Source organism: Callospermophilus lateralis, chromosome 17 (genome assembly GCF_048772815.1).
Source record: "Callospermophilus lateralis isolate mCalLat2 chromosome 17, mCalLat2.hap1, whole genome shotgun sequence".
Classification (NCBI taxonomy): Eukaryota; Metazoa; Chordata; class Mammalia; order Rodentia; family Sciuridae; genus Callospermophilus; species Callospermophilus lateralis.
Genome location: NC_135321.1, coordinates 30090689 through 30114481, shown reverse-complemented (window position 1 = coordinate 30114481; position 23793 = coordinate 30090689). Strand labels below are relative to the sequence as shown.

Sequence of the window (23793 nt, the reverse complement as noted above, 5' to 3'; positions counted from 1 at the left end):
CTATCTGCTTTGTATACTTGAGTCAGCGTGGACCAAACTTCTTGGAGAAGTCTAATGAATTATTGAAAGACTGATTCTTTAGCGTAAGTCTAGAATAGCTTATTGTCCTTAATTTGAATGTCTAGCCTGTGAGATTTCTAAGTAGCTTAAGACTGGATCGATCATTAGGCTGAATTGGCAAAGAACAATAAGCAAGCTGCAGATTTCTCTTGCAGATGTTTTTTCCAATTGTGAATTCTGAAGTCAAGGCAGTTAGTGCTGTAGTGGCTTGGCACTCCAGGCTGGAGCAGCAGCAGTAGCTGTTGCTGGGGCCTCTGCTGGAGTTGAGAGAGGGCCTGCTGTGTTGTGTCTATTGACTTGTCTATTTGGCTTAATTTCCCAAGTGGACATCATGCTCTGAGTATCTTCTGTCTTGCCACCTGGAGGCTGTATAACTCTGCAAGGTTCCATTAATGTCAAAAGAAGGTAATATGCTTACTTGATCATTTAAGTCACTTAACTTCACCCCTACCTTCTACATCCCTTGTCCTTAAGGCACCTCAGTTATTTAGTAAACTGACTTCCTGCCAAATATGCTTGTTTTTGATTTAGTTCAATCCAACCAAATTTTCACTGGCAGATGGGGAGAAGGAAGGGAAGCCAATGGCTACTTCTGATGATATTTAAGAATATTCATTTAAAGTGTATTGTTACCTCAGCTTTGCCCAATTCCTTAGAGCTTGCTGTTAAGAAGATCTGCTTATGTTGAATGTTTTTCTCAGTTAAAAGAGAAAGAAAATTAACTTTATAAATAAAGACATGTGTATATACTTTTTTGTAACAATTTTTTTTAAACGTTTGACCTAAATAAATATTGGGAAATTCTCCACAACCAGGCAGTACATTTTCAATTGGGCCTTTAAGGTAAGATGTAAAGAAAATATAGTTGCTTAGAACTAGCAATTTTATTGCCAATTTGAGAAACCTTTTTAACAGATACAGTCATTAATCTTCTTGTAATCATAGACTTGTAGCTTTTTTTTTCCTTAAGTTTATTTATTTATTTGCAGTACTAGAGTTTGAAACTGGGGGCAATCTACTGCTGAGCTATCCCTCCCAGCCACTTTTAATTTTCAATTTTTTATTTTGAGACAGGGTCTCACTAAGTTGCCAAGGCTGGCCTTAAACTTGTGATCCACCAGCTTCAATCTCCCAAATCTCTGGTATTATAGGCAAGTGCCACCAAGCCTGACTATCTTTTTTATAGTTCCCAATCTAAATGTTTATGGTATCATCACTATGCATATTATAATACATATTATAAAAATTCTATGAAGTCTATCATTATCATTAGTCAGAACATAATAATGGCAAAAAATTATGTAAAACTTTTTAAGTAGACTTTTTTTTTTGTACTGGGTATTGGGCACTTAACCACTGGGCCACATCCCCATCCCATTTTTTTTTGTATTTTATTTAGAGACAGGGTTCACTGAGTTGCTTAGGGCCTTGCCATGTTGATGAAGCTAGCTTTGAACTCAAGATCCTCCTGCCTCAGCCTCTCAAGCTGCTGGGATTAAGAAGACAATTTTTTTAAAGACTGAAAAAGAATCAGAATATTTTATTTTTCAAAAAAAATTACTAAATGTGAAATTGTAAAATGCTTTAGATTTCCTATTCTCTTACACAAACTCGTAGTCTTTTTCTTTTCCTTTGGAGTTGTCAATTTGTTCTTTCAGTTTTGGTGAAGATGCTGTTTGAATAGACTTTATATTTTAAAGACTTTGATCAAAAACACTCATAAAAAGAGAGCACACTTAACTCATGGCCATCTTTAACCCCTCATGAGAAACAAACTCAGAAACTTTTGACAGTAGCATAATTAAAACACATTATTGTCTAAAGCTCTTCATGAGTTGATGCACCTTTGCTTTAGGTTTTCATAATAGCTTTTTGAAGGAAACTTGATGAGAGGGCATGTGTTCTTTCACTTTAAATCAGGATAACCAGACTTAGCTGAATCATGACTATATACTAAATTTCTAATTGTAAACATTGGAACTTTTTTTTTCCATGAACTTACTATAGTATTTCCTTTAGAATGTCCCTCTTTTTTATTTTTCTAAATTTTTAAGAATGCCCCTCTTATGGAAAAGAAGACAGGAGGAAAATCATCCTGTACAATGAAGAGGATCATAGTAGCTAACCTTTATGGAGTACTTACTATGTTCCAGTCTCTATTCTAGATAACTTTTTGCTAATAATGATTTTTAAAACATTTTCCAACAACCCTGTGAGATATAGTATTTTTTATCAGTCCGATATTACACATGAGAAAATCTGAGGTTACTGTGAAGTTATTATTTTAACTTATCAAAGGACACTCATGTCATAGATGGCATAACTGGGATTCACATGTAGGCATGCTAAATTATTACTGGCAGAACACAGTTATGATGTTTTACAAATTTTTATTTCAGTCATTGTCAATGTAATATTTTTCTGTTTTGGGTAGAAATCTGGTCTCTTCTTTCTATGAGCTTCACTGAAGTGATGAAGCATGCATGCTTCCTTCCTTTTCTCCTTCCACTTTGCCTGTAGATTTCTCTGTAATAGTTCTGATTGCTTGGAAAAGAAAAGAATGTTACATGGATTTTAGTTGCTTAGTGTATTGCTATCCAACCCACTGGGGGCTTAAAGCTTGACAATAAAGGCATACATGTTTTTGCATAGAATTTTCTTTGTTTTTAGGAATGTAAAATTTCTTGTAATTAACTGCATTAATTTACTTGTATCACTAGCATGTTTCGCCAAGGGATGCATGACTTGAAAGTATGGCCTAATGTAGAAGCGGATGGATCAGAACCCACAAAAACTCCTGGCAGAACAAGCAGTACTCTCTCAGAAGATCAGATGAGCCGTCTTGCCAAGGTATAAAAAAGATTTTTGAAACAGTGAAGTACTCTGAATGATGTCTGTTATAGTATGTCATGACATCATGAATTGTATTAGATGTTTTTATTTAAACTTAACTTTTTAGTAATATTTTTATTGAGATATAATTCACATACCATAAAATTCACTCTTGAGAAGTGTGCAGTTCATTGAGTTGTGTAATCATCATTACTGCATAATTTTGGAACATTTTAATCACCTAAAAGAAACCATGTGCTCTTTAGCAATCACTCCTCATTTGCTTCTCCCTGTGGCTGCTGACAACTGCTAATCTACTTTCTGTTTTCATGCATCTTGGCTATTCTGAACATTGCCTATAAATGGAATCATACATTATGTGGCCTTTTGTCTGAACTCTTACCAGATTTGAAAATGTAATTCTTCTACTATTTTAAATGACTCCCTACTTTTTCCAGTGACATAGCCTTAAAGATGAAAGTTTTAAATATTAGCAATACTTAGGATTTTGGGAAGTGAAGAGTTGTTATATAGCTAGCTAATTTAAAAGGGCATCATCCATCCTTTTTGTAAATGGATTGAATTATCATTTTTTTTCTTTCAAGACAGTTTTAATGTACAAAATTAGACTCAGTTCTGTTTAATAAAGTAAATTTTTTTTTTTTTTTTTTGTAAATCCCCTTTTACAAAGCACTGTGTTAGATTCTATTTAAAGATCCTTTTACTAGTTTGGCGTAGTGGCATATGCCTGTAATCCCAGGGGCTCTAGAGGCTGAGGCATGAGGATTTTTAGTTCAAAGCCAGCCTCAGCAAAAGTGAGGCAGTAAGCAACTCAATGAGACACCGTCTTCAAATAAAATACAAAATAGGACTGGTGAATGTGGCTCCGTGGTTGAGTGCCCCTGAGTTCAATACCTGGTATCCAAAAAAAAAAAAAAGATCTTTTTACCAATCTTGTTAAGACTTTCTTTTAATTTTTACATGTATTTTTTTTTCTTTGAATTTAATTAGCAAGAATAACTAATGTCTGGAGAAAGTTTTGATGTCAACTATTAACATCCTATTGTTTCTCCTTACATATAAAAATAATCTAATAGTCATGATTATGAAGAACACTTGGTTAGGCTTGGCTTTTTTCTTTAACAAAATTTTTTGTTATGATGCCCATTTGGTATATTATTGTTTTAAGAAAATGTGATATGTTTGCAACCTAATAAGTATATTGATGAGTATACTATTGCCAACCTCCTTTCTCTATGTTTAAATAAATAAAATTTAATATTCACTTCAGTTACTTACTTTAGATCTTGTTTACATTTTACATGACATATAGGAAAGTTCATAAGCTTTTTGTGTATACTTTCTCTTTAAGTGTTTATTTTATCAATGAACTTTTATATGAGCTAATATTTGTAACTTTTACAAACCTTGAGTAGTTAATAGACATTTTACTAGGTTCAGATCATTTGTTGGTCATTAAAAAGTAAAAAAGGTTAAATCTTAAATGTAGAGCAAAAGTAAATGTAGAGCAACGTGGACTATATTGAAGAAACAGAAGGTCTTTAATTTTCTTTTGTAGGCTGCATTATGATTTATAGTATGTATGAAATTCTAAATTTGAGTAGTAATAGGAAGAGTCAAATATATAAAGCTGTATATAATGCAATTTATCCACTTTATTTATTGTTTCAAATTATTTGCACTTTTGTTCACATGTTCCTAATTATATTTGATGGAAGGCTCAAACTTTATTTTTTATAACTGATATTTTCCAAACATTAGTATAGGCAGTATAATCATCTGAATTTGTTCAAGTTAGACTTCTGGTTTTCTAATATACCATTATGTTAGATATTTCTCATTTTTACCTTCTGAATTTTATAGTAGAAAAAAGGTGAGACTTACTTGATTAGTATGAAGTATGTGTCCATGTGTTCATGATTGAAGTAGTAACCCTTAAGCAATGTATTGGTTTATATTTATGCTTTTAGTTACCTGTACACATTAGCAACTCTACAAATGATCACTGAGCATAAATAGAGAAATGAGGTAACGGGAAGAGGCCTTCTTAATTTTTTTTAATATTTTATTTTTTAGTTATAGTTGGACACAATACCTTTATTTTATTTACTTATTTATTCTTATGTAGTGCTGAGGATCGAACCCAGGTCCTCGCACATGCTAGTCGAGCTCTCTACTGCTGGCCACAACCCCAGCCCCCTTCTTAATGTTTTTATTAATTGTTACCAATAATCATCAAAATCTTTTGGAGTATATCAAGTTGGGATCCACTTTTTCAAGAGATATTTATTGAAATTCATGTGCTACCTGTTTTGCCCAGAATGGTTATCCATTTTCAAGTAAGTCTTTATTAGTGTGTAAATCTTTATAATGGGTATAAAATTTAAGGAAAATAAGCTTTTTATAGTTTTATTGATGGTAACTGAAGCCTAGCACTTTTCTCCCCTTTGTTCCTTAGTAGATTGTGCTGTAAAAGATAAACTTCTGAATGGAGTGGAGATTTTAGAGCTTACTAAGTGCTGACAGCTTGTGTTAGTATTAACTTATGTTCCCCAAAGGCTAAATAGAACCATCCAAGCTGTAATTACTTAAGGGAAAAAAATGGATCCTGTTTTTATCATTGTTAGGGAATTGCTCCTTCTTTGAAGAAAACTCTTTATTTCTTGGTGCTTTGGGCTAATATATTCCATTTTTCCCAATACAACAGCTGGTCCTGCTTTTGAGGTTTTTTAGCACCTTTTATATCCCTGCTGCTATTGAAGAACTGTGTTTAAAAACAATGTCTTAGTGTTATGGTTTGGATAGGAGGTGTCCCCTCAAATTTCCTGTGTTAATACAGATATATTCAAAGGTAAAGTGATCAGATTCTGAGAGTTGTAACCTAATAAATTCATCCTGGTTTGAGTGGGCTGACTGGGTGGTAACTATAGAGGCATGGCTAAAGGAGGAAAGCCACTAGGGGCATGTCCTGAAGATTTCATCTTCCTTGGGCCTCTTTCCTCTCTTCCTGCTTCCTAGCTTCCATGAATGTAGCAGTGCTTCCACCATGATGTGTTTCCTCACCTTGGGCCCACAGCAGTGGAGTAAGCCAGCCATGAACTAAACTTCTGAGCTGTAAGCCAAATAAATTTTCTCTCCTCTAAGTTGTTCTTGTCAGGTATTTTTGGTCACGGTGATGCAAAGCTGACTAACACACTTAGGTTTGATGATGTTGGAAGCTTGAACAGTAAACATCAATTTACATGGAAGAATATGGTGTTATGAGTCAGAGTTTTGGCTATCCTACCAACCCAGGGAAGATGGTTTCTGAGATTATAAAATCATAAGTTTAGAATGCTTGAGCATGTACACTTATCATTCCAGTGGCTTGGGAGACTGAGGCAAGAGAATCTCAAGTTCCAAGCTAGCCTCAGCAACTTAGTGAGGTCCTAAGCAACTTAGCAAGACCTTGTCTCAGAATCAAAAATAATTAATAAAAAGGGCTGGGGATATGACTCAGTGGTTAAGCATTCCTGGGCCCAATCCCTGGTACCAGACAAACAAACAAAGAAAAAAAGAAATGTAGAATGGTTGATTTCTCATGTAGCTCTTCACATTCTATTATTTTAAAAGTTCCAACATGGCAAGTAATTGGGATGGTTTGTCTCCTTGAATTTTATATTTATTATCTTAGTAGAGAACAAAACTATGATTATTAGTTTGTAGTTGTGAAGGTGTTATAATCATGTCATTTGTTTTTTTCAAAACACTTAAGTGTTTTCCAGTACTTGTCTAACGTGAATGATATTGCTGTGCTCTTAGACTTTGTTGTCATTTGATTAGTTCTTAAATGTTTCAGTCAGGCTTCCTTAGAAACAGCTTTTTCTTCAACCAAAGGAAGGTTCATTTGCCTTGAAAACAGTGAAAATGTGCTTTCATACTTATTATGATTTTAACTTGATAGTTTACCAGATACTTTGGTATTGTTTTCTTAAAATTGTGCCACAGTAATAAGTGCACACACTTTATCCTCTATTGCTCTTATTTTTCTGATTACACATTGAAAAATATTTGTTCAGTTAGCTTGACACTGTCTTCCTAAAAACATTTTTGACATTGTCTTTAGTGCAACTTTTAAAATGAGGAGGAGTTTGTATGTTCCATTCTTCATTTTAATACAAAAGAAACATTACTGCAATCTTAAGTAAAAAATGAGTATTTAAATACATGAAGTTTAAGTGGTTAGAACTGAATGATTTATTTTTTGTTACATTTTGATTTTCCAGCCAGTGAATTTACTATGATTATATATAATTGTTGAGAAGACATTTGGTTTAAGAGTAAAAGGTATACATAAATCTTAATAATAGCAAAGCATAGTTACTCTGCATTGCACCCCTGAGCCTAAATAAATAGCTTAGTAACAATTTTCAAACTGCAATATGGGAAAGTTTATTAAGTTTTAGACTGCTTCCATCTTGGTTGCCTAGGGGTAATGGGACAAGAGGACTGTGAAATGAAGATTAACTATTTAAATGGCCTGTGAAAAGATGTTATTAGATAATTATTAAGCAAAGAACCTGAACTGCAGGCTGGACTTAATATTCTTACTCTGATTTATTTCTCAGCTATGTAAGTTGAATTCTAACTACAGCATGAATAACTTGAAGTTTTAGAAACTGCTTTCCAAGTGTGACATTTTTTCAGAAGTTAAATTCTTTTGAAATGATTAAAATGTAATTAACTTGTCTAGTAATTTTATGAATATGCCTATTTTTCTTTGAGAAAAAATGAGTATGAGAAAAGGAAACAAAACTGAATAGTGCTCAATTTAGGTCTTGTTTATTACAACTTGGATTTCTTAGACTTTGAACAGAATGAAGTGAATGTTGAAAATACATCATTCTCCACCCCCCATCTTGAACATTTTCTTCTTTTCTGTCTGTAAATTTCCCTAATTTGTTTTTGCTAACAAGGTATCTTTCTGTTGGAATAGATTTGTGAAAATCTTAAAGGTCAGGCATCTTGGGCATTTGCTAAGCTTTCATTGTCCATGACCCAGCCTTTTAATTGATTGTGGGCTTTAACTTGAGTCAGTTTGCATGTCGTTCCCATCTATTTCATTTTCAACTTGTCATATTATGAGAATTTTATGACTAGGATGCATATCCACCTGGGGTTTTGGATGTGACTACCAGGCTTTAGTGTTTGATTTATATTTGAATCCATGTCTTTGGACATGAAAGGTTAGTGCAAAAGCATGCTTCTCTACTGTCTCCTTTTCATTTTAGCAGCTCTGCTTGATGCCTTTGGAATGTGCTTTAGTTTCTGTCAAATTGATTAAAAGGAGGCAAAGAGAAAATAACAAGTAGATGAAAAATGCTTTGTGGTCCGTGTGACACAGATAGGTTTGAGAATGTTGAGGAGAGTGTATTGCTGCAGTGAAGATGTGTTGGTTTTCTAGGCTGAACCTCGAGTGCCTGCCTGGGCTTGCTGTGGTTCAGGGTCTGAATCTTAGCTTTGTTGAATTATTGCAATAGGAATCCAAACTGGATTTTATTAGTTCATTCATGAATAATTAGTTTTTTGAGACAAAAAAAAATCATTTCAAGGTTTTTGTTTATTTTGTTTATTTTGTACTAGGAATTGAACTCCAGGACTTAACCACTGAGCTACATTTTCAATTCTTTTTTTTTTTTTTTTATTTTGAAACCGGGTCTTGCTAAGTTGCTGAGTCTGGCCTGGAACTTAGATGGATGTATAATGCTCTTTTCCCTTTAATAATTATGTAACCCAGTGTTTGCAGAATATTACAGGAAGTTTCTAAAAATATGTTTAGTAGAGTCTCTTTGTTAGGACTTTTCTGGAAAAGTTGATATTTTTTTAAGAAATATCTCTGTATGTTAACTTTCACTTGGTTAGATATTTCATGCAGAGAACATGTCCTTTTTCTATAGTGTAAATACTTAGTGATTTATATCATAGTTGAAGTATCTTGATAATCTATAGTTTTTCATTTTTCTATTAATTCACTTATAAATTATCACTATTTATGATTTGAACAGTATATTAAACTAAGTGTAGCATTTTAGGAATGTGAATCTAATCGTGTAATCCACATCTAGGTAAAAAAGTACATATAAGGTACATACAGTGTTTTGCTCTCTGCGTTTTTTTGGTCTATGTGTGTCACTTTTACATTTTATTCATAGTCTAAAACAGTTAAAAGATTAGACTATGTAATGAATACATGATGAATAATTTAACAACAAATTATGGTAATGGCTGAAATTATTCAGGGCCAGCAAACTTGTTCAGTGGTACCACTAACATTAGCAAAAAACCTCTTAAATATAGTTTTTTTTTCTTTCTTTTTTTTCTTTTTTTATTTTATTTTGTGTGTGTGTCTATGTGTGTATTGCTGGGGATTGAATCCTGGGCCTGATGCATGCAAAGCAAGCACTCTACCAACTGAGCTATATCCTCAGTCTTAAATATAGGCTTTTATATGAATAATATTTTAACATTTATAACTGTGGCTTATTTGCTGTCATTATGCATTGTCATTCTTTTGTGTTATAACAAGGGTTTGCTGATATCTTGTACATTTATTCCTCATCCTGCATGGTAGCATCTTTTTTATTAGTCATTTGGTTTATGGTTTAAGACTGTCAACACTTTTGGATTTGTTTTAAAATTAATGGTATAAAGTAGACTAAATTAGTTTTTAGTCTAATTTAGTGTAAGATTTTTTTGCCAGTGTAAGATTGAACCCTAAAACAGTATTGATTTATGTTCTGAAAAATCTATTGTTTGTCTTTACAGCTGTAGTTCCTGCCAGAAAAGTAGAAAGTTAACATGCTTTTAAAGCTAGATTAATTTGAGAAGTTTAACTAATTGAAACTTTTATGAGGCAAATACTGTTCTTCCTGAATGATAAGATTTATGTGTAAAACTTGAAAGTAGAAGAATTGTGACCGAGACTTCATTAATCAGAAAGATAGAACCAGAAGAAACCCCTTTATTTGCTAAGAATTAAATATATAGCCATGTGCAAGCTCTGAAATACACACACTTGTATGTACACCACTTCTTTTAATCTCAATCATTCATATGAATTCTTATGTACAACTACTATATTTTGTCCCAAAATATAATTTTTTGTGTAAATTACTTTATAGCTTACATTTGATTTAATACAGATAGGACTCATCATCTTACGTTTTTTTGAAGAATTTACTTTTTAATAATAGAAATCGATGAGCCATGGTATATCCTATGAATATATTAGTAGATCAATAATTATATTTTGTTCTAGTTTTACTGTTTTGCTCAGTTCTATTATAGGCTCAGGGCAGTTTTAAAATTGATAGAGTTCAGTTGTGATCTTTTACTTGAGGGGAGTTAGAGAAAGAAAATATGAGATAGTTGAAAAAATCCAATCCAGCATAATCATGCTAAAAAAAAAAAAATCTGTATATGTTACTGCCCAGCATTATTATTAGCAAAATGGCTGTTATTCACATATGCTCTGTGAATTTGACAAGCCACATTGGTTTTGTTTATGTATTTCTTTTCTTTTTCTTTGGGTGGGGAGTCGGGGTACTACAGATTGAATATAGAGGCGCTTTAGCACTGAGCTACATACCCAGCCCTTTTTATTTTCTATTTTGTGACAGTCTCCCTAAGTTGCTAAGGCTGGTCTTGAATTTGTAATCCTCCTGCCTAAACCTTCCTAGTTGCTGGGATTACCGGCATGCACCACTGCAGCAGGCTGTTTGTTTATTTTTAGTAAGCAACAGAGAAGTGGAAAAAAAGTAAAGTTTTATTAATTTTCTTTGCTTAGAATCTCCAGGAAAATGTGTACATATGTGTGGGTTTGTGTGTGTGTATGGTTGTCTGGCTTAAGAATTATATTTGTTGTATAGCTATTTATTTGGAAAGTTTCTTTATCTTTTTATTGTCTCAAAGTTTCTTGACATAAGTTAGTTTTGATACCTAAAGCATATAAATATCCACTTGTAAAGAGTAAGCACATACTGAAAAATTGTAACACTGATTTATATAGTTCTTTAGTTAGACCTAATGGAAAAACCTTTGCAAAAAATAACTTTTGAGATAAAACAATTCTATTAATTCTTGGATTTGATTTCAGATGATCAGATTAAGTTAATCAGATACGTCTTTATTCTTTGAATTTAAGTATTGTGAAGGAAAATCATTTTAATTCACATCATCTTAAAATTTTAATTTACATCATCTTAAGATGATATTTTTGGATTCTTTATGTATTTTTTAATATTTGTATTTTTATACATGTTAATCTTTAGTGATTTTTCTTAATATATTTATCTACAATTGTTTTTGAATAGCATTTGGTTTTAAGTAGCTTTTGTTAATATTTCTTATTACAAAGATAATGTAAATTTTCTATAAACATAAAATATTGTTGAGGCTCTGTGGGAATCTTCCCCCAGTCTACCACCCAGAAATAACATCATTAATATTTTAGTTTACATGTTTCCAATAAATACATGAATGTATGGATATGTATTGATTTTTAAATTGGGATTGGTGTGTGTGTGTGTGTGTGTGTGTGTGTGTGTGTGTGTGTGTGGTGTGTTTTCAAAAGAATCTTTGTTTACACTTGTAGTGTCTCATAGTTGTTCTAGGTCATTTAAGGTACTTCTACAACCTATTTTGTAAGAATTTGAAAAATTTGCATACTGTGAATATGCTGTAATTTGTTTCATCAATGCTCTGTGGTTGGAAATTCAAAATATTTACAATTCTGTTCTGTTACTATGGTATTGTCCACTTTAAATTTTCTCCTTGTTTGAAAAGTGAGTCTTGGTTCTTTTGAATTATTTTTAGATGACTTAATTAATTTGCTTATATCTTGTGTTTCTGATTGGAGAGTAACAAAATATGTGTAAATACATAAATTAAGATCAACATTTAGGGAATATCTGTGAATTCTTTTGTTGGATCAGTTATATTTATCTTATAGTATTAAATTTCTTACACAATCTCTTAAGAAACAAAGCTAACCTACCTTTATAGTATCTGTGAAATTGAGCAATGTTAGTATTGTGTGACAAATATGTATTTAGTGATGTTTATTGTAAAGATGAAGTGGGTATATGAATGTGGGAAAAAACTGACAAAGCAGTTACAAAACAGAAGTTAGTTCTCTCTTATTTCCTTTTGCATAAATGTCCTATTTCCTTCCGTCTTTCTCCCCTTTTGCCTATTCGCAGATTAATGGGCTGACTTGAAACAGATGAGCATGTTTTTTTCAGGGCTTCTTACTCTTTTTTCTCCCTCTTTTGGCTTAAATTGTAAAACTCTAGATCCTGATGAACCTCAAGAAAGCTAATTCTTAGTGTAAAATCTGATATTAATATAGATCTGCTTACCCTCCACTTTGAAGAGAACTTGATTTATTCAGTAAATTGTTAGTGAAGGCTTACTATTTTTGGTCTCAGATGCCTAGGCAGATCAGGTTTGCTGATGTGCTGACAACCAAGCTATTTCTTCTGCTTGGAAGGTGTCATCCTGTTTGTTTGGCTGATTCCTTATCTTTCAAGTCTCTGGTTAAATTTTATCTATGGGAGAGACCTCAGCACACATCCCTCTCACTATTACTTTTGATTTATAGTTACAACTCTAAGCAGTTAACCATATAAACACTTAACATCTGAATCTCCTTACTCTTCCCACATTACACTTCTTTTAATAAAGATACTATACTTACCTCCAGGGCAGAAAATTTTATATGAGGTCATTATTTCAATAAAGTAACACATTTATGTTAACTGTATAAATTCTAGCAAAAACTGATCAAGGGCCCGAATCATGTTTTTTCTCCTTCCTCCTTTCAAATATCTTTCTATTTTCTCAACTCTAACCTCTTGGATAGAATCAGAAGTTTACAAATATTTATTTTTCCATCCTGTTTGTCACCTTTCCAGATAAAATTTCTTTCAAATTTTCATTAAATCATGAGTGCTAGGTTTTACTGTCCTTTCATAGCTTTAGCATGAAAAAAGCTCTGTATACTTTGCCATTTTTAAAGTCTGTATACTTGCTCCTTTTAAAACAGTGCAATAAGGCAAGTAAAAATAAGGAGCAGTGACCTGTGAGAGTTATGGTTCTCTTGGAGGACTGTCTGTTCCCAAGGATCACTGTTTAACATTCCTTTTCCCTGCTGTTTTTAGTCTAGATACAGTGTGGCAAGTTGGCCTACTTCTAGATTTGTCTGTGATACTTTTATTAAACACCCACTGATATGAGACATCTTCCTCAAGCACATATTCCTATCTTTTCATCAAATTTGATAATACATGATTAGTACTCCAAAAAGTTTCCTGGGCATGTTATTTGGTTCTTGGGGATTCTTTTATTTAAATAGCTTTTATAACCCCTTGCTGTTTAATTCTTGGAAAAGTTAGGGCCCAATAATTGTGTCATTATTTTTGTGAGAGTAGGCTTTTCTTTTAAACTCTATATGACTTCTTGTGAATTCTTTAGAAATCTGTGTGTTCCTTAAAAAAGAGTGAATGACACTTCTACTGTTTTCTTGACCTGTCTCCTTACTAGAATGGGCACCCTAGTGAGGATGATTTCCTCACAAGCAATTTAAAACAGATTGTACTACTTTTATCCTGCTGTTTAACAGAATGCAGATTTTTCCTCCTTGGAAATAATGTAGGTTACTGACATTTCAGACCCAAAAATGAAACACAAATTATTATGCCAGCAACTAATTTTACCTATGTTTTTAAAGTTTATTTTTAGTCTTCAATATCTGTAGAAATTCTGAGATTGGGGATATTTAAATAGAAGCTGTTTTAGACTGGTGAAAACTATCCAAGTCTGAATACATTGTTATCAGCATCAATAAGAGATGAAGTGATATAGGTTATGGACAAATTAGAATAGTTGCTTAGAATTTTAATAGTGCTTTATAGTTTTATAAATCTTTACAATTTTAAAATATTTTTCACTTAATTATTCACAATTATTAAGTATTTCATTAAGCCCCTAAAAAGAAAAGTTTTTTTAGTCCTAAGAACCAAAAGAGATTATGTGGCTAGATTATTTTGAAGTATGAGGGAGATTATTTGAAGAAGGCAGAGACTGATCATTTTGTAGTTGTTACAGCTGATTCTAGACTTTACCTATTGTCTATTGTTCAGCTAAGAGCAGACTTTGCCATTTTTAAACTCTGTTCAATTGCAAAGGAGCAAGTATACAATCAATTGTATTTTGTGTTTGGACTAATAAGTCTTGTACTAGCTAGTCTCTAACTAGCTGTCAATGAAGCATGCCTTCTGATACTCATACTCTTCCACAGTCAATCTTCTTTAGCCTTGAGACTTATTTTCACTGATATAGTACTGCAAAAGTGATGTTGTGCTGCTCTAGGTAAGACAGCTAGGCAGCTTTTGTTTTTGCACTTCTTGAGGACACCTAGCTACTACACTATTCTTTTGTGGTAGCCATGTTGAAAAACCACTGAAGATGGAACACCACTGAGAGAGAACAAATAGGGAAGGAGTGTGGCCCCACCACCCTCATATCCCAGCTAAGCCCACCCTTTTCAACATCAAGGTATCAGACAGGTGAGTGCAGCCATCTTGGATGCTCCAACCCCAGCCACCAAATTACTGCTCTCCTGAGCAATTGTAAATAAGATCAAGAGGGTCTCTCATTTTGTAATTTCTCATGACTTATGGAGAAATACAAAATGAATACTATTATAAGTCACTAACTTTTGGGGTGGTTTGTTCTTTAGTAATAGATATACATAACTGGTGGCTAGAAGTAATTCTGGGTAGTAACTGTGCAGTTCTCTAGAAATTATAAAACTAATTTAAATAGAGAAATATCTAGTATTTCTGCTCCTAATCTCAAAGTCGAACGCAGGAAATACATACGTAAGCAGTCATCATAGAGTAAATAGTACCTATGATTTTGTACTTACTTGAGCTCTCAACACTGTTTTACCCTACTGAGTATATAGATTTTCCTTATTCTTTCTAATTTTAGCATTTTGTAGTGTGTGTGTATCATGGTTTACTTAACATTTCCCACTGTTAGTGGATATTTGCGTTCTTCCATGTATTTTTTTTTTTTTTTGGTATTAAAAATGAGAACAAGGGCTGGGATTGTGGCTCAGCGGTAGAGCGCTCGCCTAGCACGGGCGGGACCCAGGCTCGATTCTCAGCACCACATTAAAAAAAAAAAAAAAAGGCATTGTGTTGTGTCCTTCTACCAAAAAAAAAGAACAAATGTGAATGTTTCCAGGATGATTTCAACTTGCCCTCCATAATGGCTTTATCAGTTTTAGTGCTGCCATACTGATCAGACATTTCTGATTTGTCTGAGTAATTAAAAAAGGAGAGAAAAGGCCTCACTACATTTCCCACAACTAAACTTTATTGCCAGTTCTTTCCACATAATAAATTAGTGGGAGAAGAACTATTGTATTATGAATATGGAACTACTGTTCAACAAATGAGAGAAATTAGTTGAACTAAAGTTTCTTAGTAATAGTGCATGAATATAGAGAATGAGTGGCAAAGCCTAATAGAAGGAAAATGGGCCTTTTTATTTTTATGTACTGGGTCTTGAACCTAGGGGAGCTTTACTACCAGTTCTTTCTTAAATTTTTATTTATTTTTTTAAATTTTGATATAGGGTCTCCCTAAGTTACTGAAACTGGCCTAAAACTTCTGATCTGCCTGCCTCAGCCTCCTGAGTCACTGAGATTACAGGTGTGAATTGCTGTGCCCAACTGAAAATGGGCTTTGAAAATCTTGAATTTAAATTCTAGCTCTGCCACTTCATAGTAGTAATTAATAAACATTTGTAAACTAGGGACAAAACTATCTTCTTAGAAGAGTGATTATAATAAGTGCCCAAAATTTGGATGTAAATGTTATTTTTTCCTTCTTTCTTTATTATATACACTCATTTTACTGATTTATACTATTAACTTTGTTCTTAAAAGGGAAGGATGTAACGTTGCCTTTTATAAATTTATTTATCTTGAAAACCAGTTTGGAACATGTTGCCAAGTGAGTAAGAATATAAACCTTTAATGAACTACAAGGAATAGTCATTATGGATGCTATTGTCATGACTACCTGCCATGTTTTATATACATTATCTTACTTAAATTTGGAGAATAGGAATAGAATATAATACTTTCAACTTATTGTTGCAGATTCAAAATGATAGAGTTTGAAAATGGAGTGTTATGTTTGGAACCCAGGTATCTGGCTCACAGTCTAATACTCTTTTAGTACACATTGCCTGATCTTCTTTGATTCCCTCATTGTCCATTTCTTGGGCTCTTTCATATTGCTAGCATATTTATCTAATGCTCTACCATTAATTACTCAACAACATATTTACTCCCTGCTTTGTGACAGTAATTAGCCTAAGCACTTATTGATACCTTTTTATGCATGTTCATTCAGAGACTACCTTAGATAAAAATTTTTTTGAGTTTATTTGTAAAAATGCTGTTGATATTATTTATGTACTAAAATGAACCTCAGTGGGGCTGGAGTTGTAGCAAGTGGTTGAACACTTGCCTAGCATGTGTGAGGTACTGGGTTCAATTCTCAGCACCACATAGAAACAAATAAATAAATAAAAATAAAGGTCCATCAACAACTGAAAAAAATATTTTAAAAAAATGAACTTCATACTTTTTGTGTGCAGTTACTGTTTTCATTTGCAAAATAGTATAACCTTGTAATTGTAGTGAGAGTGTAGGAAGATAATGAATATTGATGCTGAAAATTTTAGTTCTGTGAGAGAGATAATAATTGGTGGTAGTGTTGTCCTTATAAGAATATTGTCATGACATGGCCAATGAAGAGGAAGATAACAGATATAGATAACCTATTATATAAAACTTTGATATCCAGTTGTGCTTTATGCTATGAATTTGTTTAGAAAGAAAGGTTTTGATACATTAAATGAAGCTGGGGTTTCTAATACAAAGCTAGTTCTAATACAAAAACTAATTCTAATTTTGGCTCTTGGAACTTATTGTGAATTCTCTGTGGATTTGAATAGTTGATATATTGTTATATAATTTATGAAACTAAGGGTAGATTGGTTTGTACTCTACCAAAGCAACTCTAGGTATTTTTAATATTTTCACTTGTTTCCTAAAATAAAAACATGCATGCATATGTATGTGCCTAAAGTTTTAATTTATACATGCTAGAGAAATATGTGTCTGTGACTGCCATTTTTATGTTTGTTAGATTAAAAATGTAGACAAAAGAAAAAGTGGTTTACATACTCTTTCTTAGAGGAGGAGTAGTTATAATTTCTTCTCTTTATAATAGTATAAATGGTAAAAATGTAAGAAATGTCTGTAATTTAGTATAATAAGCGTTGCAAGATTGTGGATCTTTTATATTTTTTAATATTTTTAATGGCTTTTCTTTAAATTTTTTTTCATGCCAAGTTTCTTATCACAACGGTTACATAAGGATTCTGATGTGTGTAAGAACGTTTCATATGTGTAATTGATATTGCAGGTTGAGTATCCCTGTTTTGAAATGCTTGAAACCAGAAGTATTTTGGATTTTGGAATTTTTCCATATACATAATGAGATACCTTATGAATGAGGCCCACATATAAACAGAAAATTCATTTATTTTGTATATACACCTTTCTATATATAGACTGAAAATAATTCATTATTTGTAGTGCGCCTGTTTTGACCGTGACCCCACTTGAGGTTAGGTTTAGAATTTTCCACTTATGTCATGTCGACAAAGTTTTGGAGTTTGGAACATTACAGATCTGGGATTACATTACGGATCAGATTAGGGATGCTTAACCTATATCATTTTTTATTGTCCTTTCTTTAAAATCTATGTTAAGGTTTTCTCCATTATATTTTTTCTGCAGCTCACCAAAGCTCATCGACAGGGACACATGGTGAAAGTAGATTGGCTGGACAGATTGACATTTAGAGAAATAGAAATGATAAATGAGGTGGGTTATATACATCTTTTTTATTTCAGAACATTATTTCTACATCAGTTTTTTGAGAAGAATTGTTTATAGTCAAGTATCTAACACATGTGGGGTTATTGGGCTTAAATGTTTATAGATGTGAATTCTGTGTTAGTAGAAAACTTGGCATATTGCCTTTCTTAAATTCTAATATATGCTGAATCATGAAATAGTAATTTATATTGTAAATATATTAAATATCATATATATTTAAATCTGTTGAGTTTTGCTGCCTCACTTGTGTATTCTCTCTAATGGCAGCTCATGTTCAAGTTCAAGTCAATGTTGGATAAATCTTCCTTTCAGCCCACTGCTTATTTACTCATTTCTGTTACTACATATCATCTTAAGAAGTCTTCTCTCCAATTGATGTTATTGTTTCTCTTATTTCTACATATAGGACTCTGCACCCTTGATAAAGTTATGTGGTTTATGTTTTCCTTCACTTTGTTAATTGTGCCAGTTTTATACATTATCTTTAAAAGATAACTTCAGTGAGAGTCTTTCTAAATGTTATTTAAGAAAGCTTTCCTTTTTTCTACATTTGTTTTACAATACCAGATGCTTGGCCTGATTCTTTAGACAAAAATCTAGAGAATAAAAATAACAATTATATTAATCAAATTAGGAAAGAAGAATATCACTGTCTGGCTCATAATGACCACCTTAGTCCACAAGTAACTTAATTTATATTCTCTGAACAGTTTTCAGCAGGTAGAAAGCTTTTAATTTTACAATGAACCATTGCTCTTTTAAAAAATGAGTTTAGTGGTGATTAACATTTATGTTCATTTGGACTATTGGTTGTCTTTTCTAAATTTATTCATAATCTGTTCTCATGTACAAAAAACTTTACCTTTTCAATTTTTATAATTCTACATTCCAAAAGAAAGTACACCAAAATACTTACTGACTTACTGTATTTCAGTTTCAGTGCTTAGAGATGTAGAAAATATGGTGTTGCCCATCCTTTCTCATCTTCTGCATCCCCTTTTTTAAAGAGAGACAGTCATTACCATTACCACAATAGACTATGATGTGCTGAACGATTTACATAACCTCTTTAAACCTTTATGATTTTATGTATTTCATTTAAAGCCATTTATAAAGCTGGTTTAGATAGGACTAATAACTCTTTTAGAGTCCATTGTTTTTTTTTTTTTTCACTTCATTGTCATACTGTTTGCCTATTTTTTTTAATAAAGGGGACATATTGACATGAAGAATAAACTTTTTTATGTTGAAATAAGGAGTAATTATTGCCCAGTGTTGATAAAATTACAAATGAAGGATTGGCAATATAGTCCAAGTTGGTAGAATGCTTGCCAGCATGTCGGAAGTCTTGGGTTTCATCCCCCAGCACCACCAAAAACCCGCCCTCCAAAACACTTTACAAATGACAAGTTGTCTTAAGACAATTTGTAAATTATGAAAAACTTCTAAAAGTTATACTTGGTAAGGTCAAATGGCCTCCTTCTTAGTTATGTACTTTTATTTTTTCTTTTACCTGTGCTTAAAATTTATTAGTTCCTATAGTTGGATTAGTCTCAGTTTAAGGGGGGATTGTTCTTTTTCCAACATTGTTAGAAATACAAAATACCTTTGCTTTTTAAATAAAACAGTTGTCATGTAGATATATATGGAATGTTTTCAAGACTTTGTATTGTAAAATCTGAACTACTGAATAAATCAAAAAAATTTTATTAAATTTGAGGAGGGAATTGTGAGTGAGTAATAGATACTACTGGGTAAAATAATAGTGATACATATAAAACAGTGCTATATAAAACAGGGCATGCATATAATGAAGAAAAATTTGTTACATCTTAAATTGTACTTGATTTATACATTATTTTTGAATTGGGAAAAACAATGCATACTAATTTTTAAGAAAATGTTGAAAGTGATCATTTTTCATAAATTTGTTTTTTCAGAGTGAAAAACGAAGTTCTAATTTCATGTATTTGATGGTTGAATTTCGATGTGTCAAGTGTGATGATAAGGAATATGGTATTGTTTATTATGAAAAGGTATTTTCCTTGGAACTGTTTGTGGTTTCTGAAGAAGGGGGGGAGGGGAAACATTAAAAATTCACTGTTGTTCCTGCTGAGATGAATTATTTTGTTGCAGGATAGCAGCAGACAGCTGTCAGCAGCAGCTGTTTTTGTATACACAAATCAAATCATATAGCTACAATAAGATTACAAAAGCCAATCATTCATGTAATGCAGTTCTGGGTTAAAAAATCAATAAGTATGCAAGTGATTAAAAACTTTTTGATTAATTGTTCTACAAATTTGCAAGTAGAACACTAAAAAATGGCTTTATTTAAAGTTATTATTCATTTGAAAAGTAAAAGGGGGAAATCAAAGTTTTAAAGTCAAGGCAAGGTTTATTGTTTGAATATATATGTAATATGTTGGAATTCTATATGTAGCCCTAAATAAGTGTACTTAGAAAGACTTTAAATGTGCATTTAGATATATAATATATGCAAAATTTAAAAACTCATGTTGCCATTGGGCTGATTTAATAACAAATAAGACAGTTATGGGTTTGTCATGGTCTGTTATGAAAAGGAAAACAGTTTTTTATTTGACATGTATTAGGTACTTGAAAAATATGTACTGTGAAGAAGCTTCATTTAAATACTACAGAAATAATCAAATGTTTAGTTTGAACCCATTTAAACCAGGTATCTTTTATTATGTTGGAAATAGTAGACAAGTCCCAGGAAATGAGAACTGACTTTTGATACATAGCATAATTAATATTTATTGTAGCATATAACCAAGTTTGCATAAAATATCTTTGTTTATTTGAAGTGGCACTTTGAATTACACTTACATATTTGTTTATACTGTAACAAATGATTTTTAAGTATATGTACTTTTTTTTTTTTTTTTGGTACAGTGTATTGAGCCCAAGGAGGGCTTTTCTACTGAAATACATCCTTAGTCCTTTGTATTTTTTATTTGAGGGTGTTGCTGAGTTGCTTAGGGCCTCACTAAATTGCCGAGTATGCCTCTTAACTTGGCAATCCTCTCGCCTCATCTTCCCGACTTGCTGGGATTAAAGGGGTGTGTGTGTGTGTGTGTGTTTCACACTTATTAAACTGTATATTGCTCTTTGAAATTTTTTCATAATAGAATATTTGGGTTTATTTAGTTTATGATTATTTTTATAGTTATTTTTCAAGTTAATATTTATGTCTTTTTTTTTAGTTTGTATCCTTTTCACTTTGTTGCAGATTAGGAAAAGTTACTGCCTGGTAGAAAACAGAACATAGGAAGATAGATTATATAACACTGTTTAGTGATTTATTAGAAAGGTATCTCCCAAAAAAAGGGCTTTTTGTCACCAGTACATTTTAATAAAATTGTATTTTATATTTTATACTACATATAATATCATGAAAAGCAGTATTTTCTGCTTATATGGAGCTTACATTGCAAAAACATGCTAATGGAGGGTGAAGGATCTTTTGAAAGACAGCTTTGATAATAGATGAAATAATAACAGAATAGAAATTAGAAGAATTTCAAGTATTTTTGAAAAGGTTCTTGACCCCTTTCTACTGCTTCCAGAAAATTGGTTGTAAATTAATGCCTGTCTGCCCACCCTGTCATATTTCCACTTAGTGTAAAGATTGCTGGGCCAGTGTATTGAATCTAATGGAAATAGACTTTCTTGTCACCTGTCTTTTGTGACAGATAGCCTTAGTGAAGATTACTTGTCACAGTTGGGCTGATAAATGTGTTTTCTGGTTTTGTGACTGAGAACAAGCCTGTTAAACAACAGCTGTGGGAATTTGTGGTTTTCTGTAAGACTCAATTACTGAACTAAAGTTAAGTCACAATAGTTCCCCTCTTGCAGTCTCTCCTGATTTTGTTGAATGTACCTAAAATTGAAAACTTACTAGCATTTGGAAATTGACAGAAAAGTTTGATGCTGGTATAGAATCATGAGGAAATGAATTCCAACCTTAATTAGTTTAGCCTTTTCCAGTATATTTGGCAGTGACATTTATTATGCTAAATTACCTCCATGCCTGAATAGGATAAAAATAAAAGCCAGCATTCTTCAAAAATAACACCAACAAAATGAGACAGCTTTATTTCTTAAGAATTGATTGATTGATTTTTATTATTTAAGTTTATATTGTGTTGTTCCTCTGAGGAGCAGTATTTCTGTATCTCTAGCTATGTATAAATTTGAGTAACATTAACCCCACACTTAAAATTCCATTTCTTTCAGTGAATCTCAGTTGTGATCCCTTGAAAAATTAATAGCATTTATGTGATTTTTGGAAATGGTGAAACACATCAGTTGTGCCATACTTTTGTGCTCTGTAATTTCATTTTTCCAAGTTTGAGTATTAGGTCTTTTATTTTTGATGAACTGTCATAATAAATTCTTTAAAAAATAAAGCAATAAAAACATTTGCTAATTTTCATATCTCTGCAAATGTAATTTTTATTAGATTTTATTTTTTCCAAAATATCAGTAACCAAAGATATGAAATTATATTTTCTAATATAGGTGAAAAAAGAGAAGGATTACTATTGTTGTTATTGTTATTATTTTTGGCACCAGTGAATGAACCCATAGACGCTTTATAACTGAGCCACATCCCCAACCCTTTTTTTTTTTTTTTTTTTAATTGAGAGACAGGGTCTCCCTGAGTTGTTTAGGGCCTCATTCAGTTGCTGAGTGAGGCTGGTTTTGAATTTGGGATTCTCCTGCCTCAGCCTCCTGAGCCACTGGGATATAGGCATGCACCACTGGGCCTGGCAGGATAAGGATTTTTTTGTAGGAAAGAATGATGCTTATTGAATAGAATTAAAATATAGTATATAGCATTATGTTTTGCTTTTTATCATTTGACTAAAGTTCTTTTCTTTTTTCATTTCTTGCACTATAATCTAGGATGGTGATGAGTCATCTCCAATTTTAACAAGCTTTGAATTAGTGAAAGTTCCTGACCCTCAGATGTCTATGGTAATTCTGTTGTGTAATTTTTTAATGGAAGTACTTTTCTCCCTAATGATTATGACTTAGACCCATTAAGTGCATTTTTCTTTTGAAAAAGTAATATGTATCCACTTCAATTAGCTAGAAGTGATTTATAAGTCTACTTTAGCTACTAGGATCAGATTATCAGATGGAAATTTCACAAGGTACACTGACATCTTAAAAACAAGGTCAGGATAATATAGAGTTAGGATCCCTTTTAAAAGAGGTGGGGAATGTTGTTAGAGTGGGAACTTATTAGAATAGGTATTTGAAAGATGGTCATTATACAGAAGAAAAATTTGTATAATTAGGATCTGACAGCTGCGATTAATGGATGAGCATCTTTGGAAGATAGACTTTGTTGTAAAATAAGGAAGATGGTTGTATCAACTAGAACTACTGATATATGAAGAGCTCTAAAAAGTTGAAGAACAAATGATCAAAATCAGAAGTTAGGAAAAAGAAATGAACAGACAATTCACACACCTGCAGTCAACTAATAAAATAAATGTGTTAAGAAATCAAAGGAAATATAAAAACACACATATTTTCTTAAGCAATAATAATGTGGTTAAAACTAATGATGTTGACCATGAGTAAAACAGTCAACACCAGAAGTTTTAAGAAGCTGACATGGCATGTGCATATTATGACACTAGTAGAGCTTAAGTCATTCATAGTTTTCCACTCTTGAAATGGGAACATATTATTTAAAGATATATAAGGGACTAAAATTGTACTAAAATAAAATGTTAAGTATTATAAAATGATTTTAAGTAAGCAACCATTTTATATTTCTGACTAGATAGCTATCAAGTTTTCTTTTTTGT

The 23793-nt window shown here is 32.2% G+C and overlaps 1 protein-coding gene across 1 annotated transcript in view; it reads left to right on the top strand.

Moving 5' to 3' along the window:
* The window catches only part of Pik3c3 (phosphatidylinositol 3-kinase catalytic subunit type 3), a 119140-nt gene that overhangs the window by 14688 nt on the left and 80659 nt on the right, over positions 1–23793 (top strand). Inside the window, exons 4-7 of the mRNA XM_076836632.2 lie at positions 2781–2910; positions 17840–17926; positions 19882–19977; positions 22877–22948. Of these exons, the coding sequence (XP_076692747.1) occupies positions 2781–2910; positions 17840–17926; positions 19882–19977; positions 22877–22948 (385 nt within the window). The remainder of the gene's footprint in view (positions 1–2780; positions 2911–17839; positions 17927–19881; positions 19978–22876; positions 22949–23793) is intronic.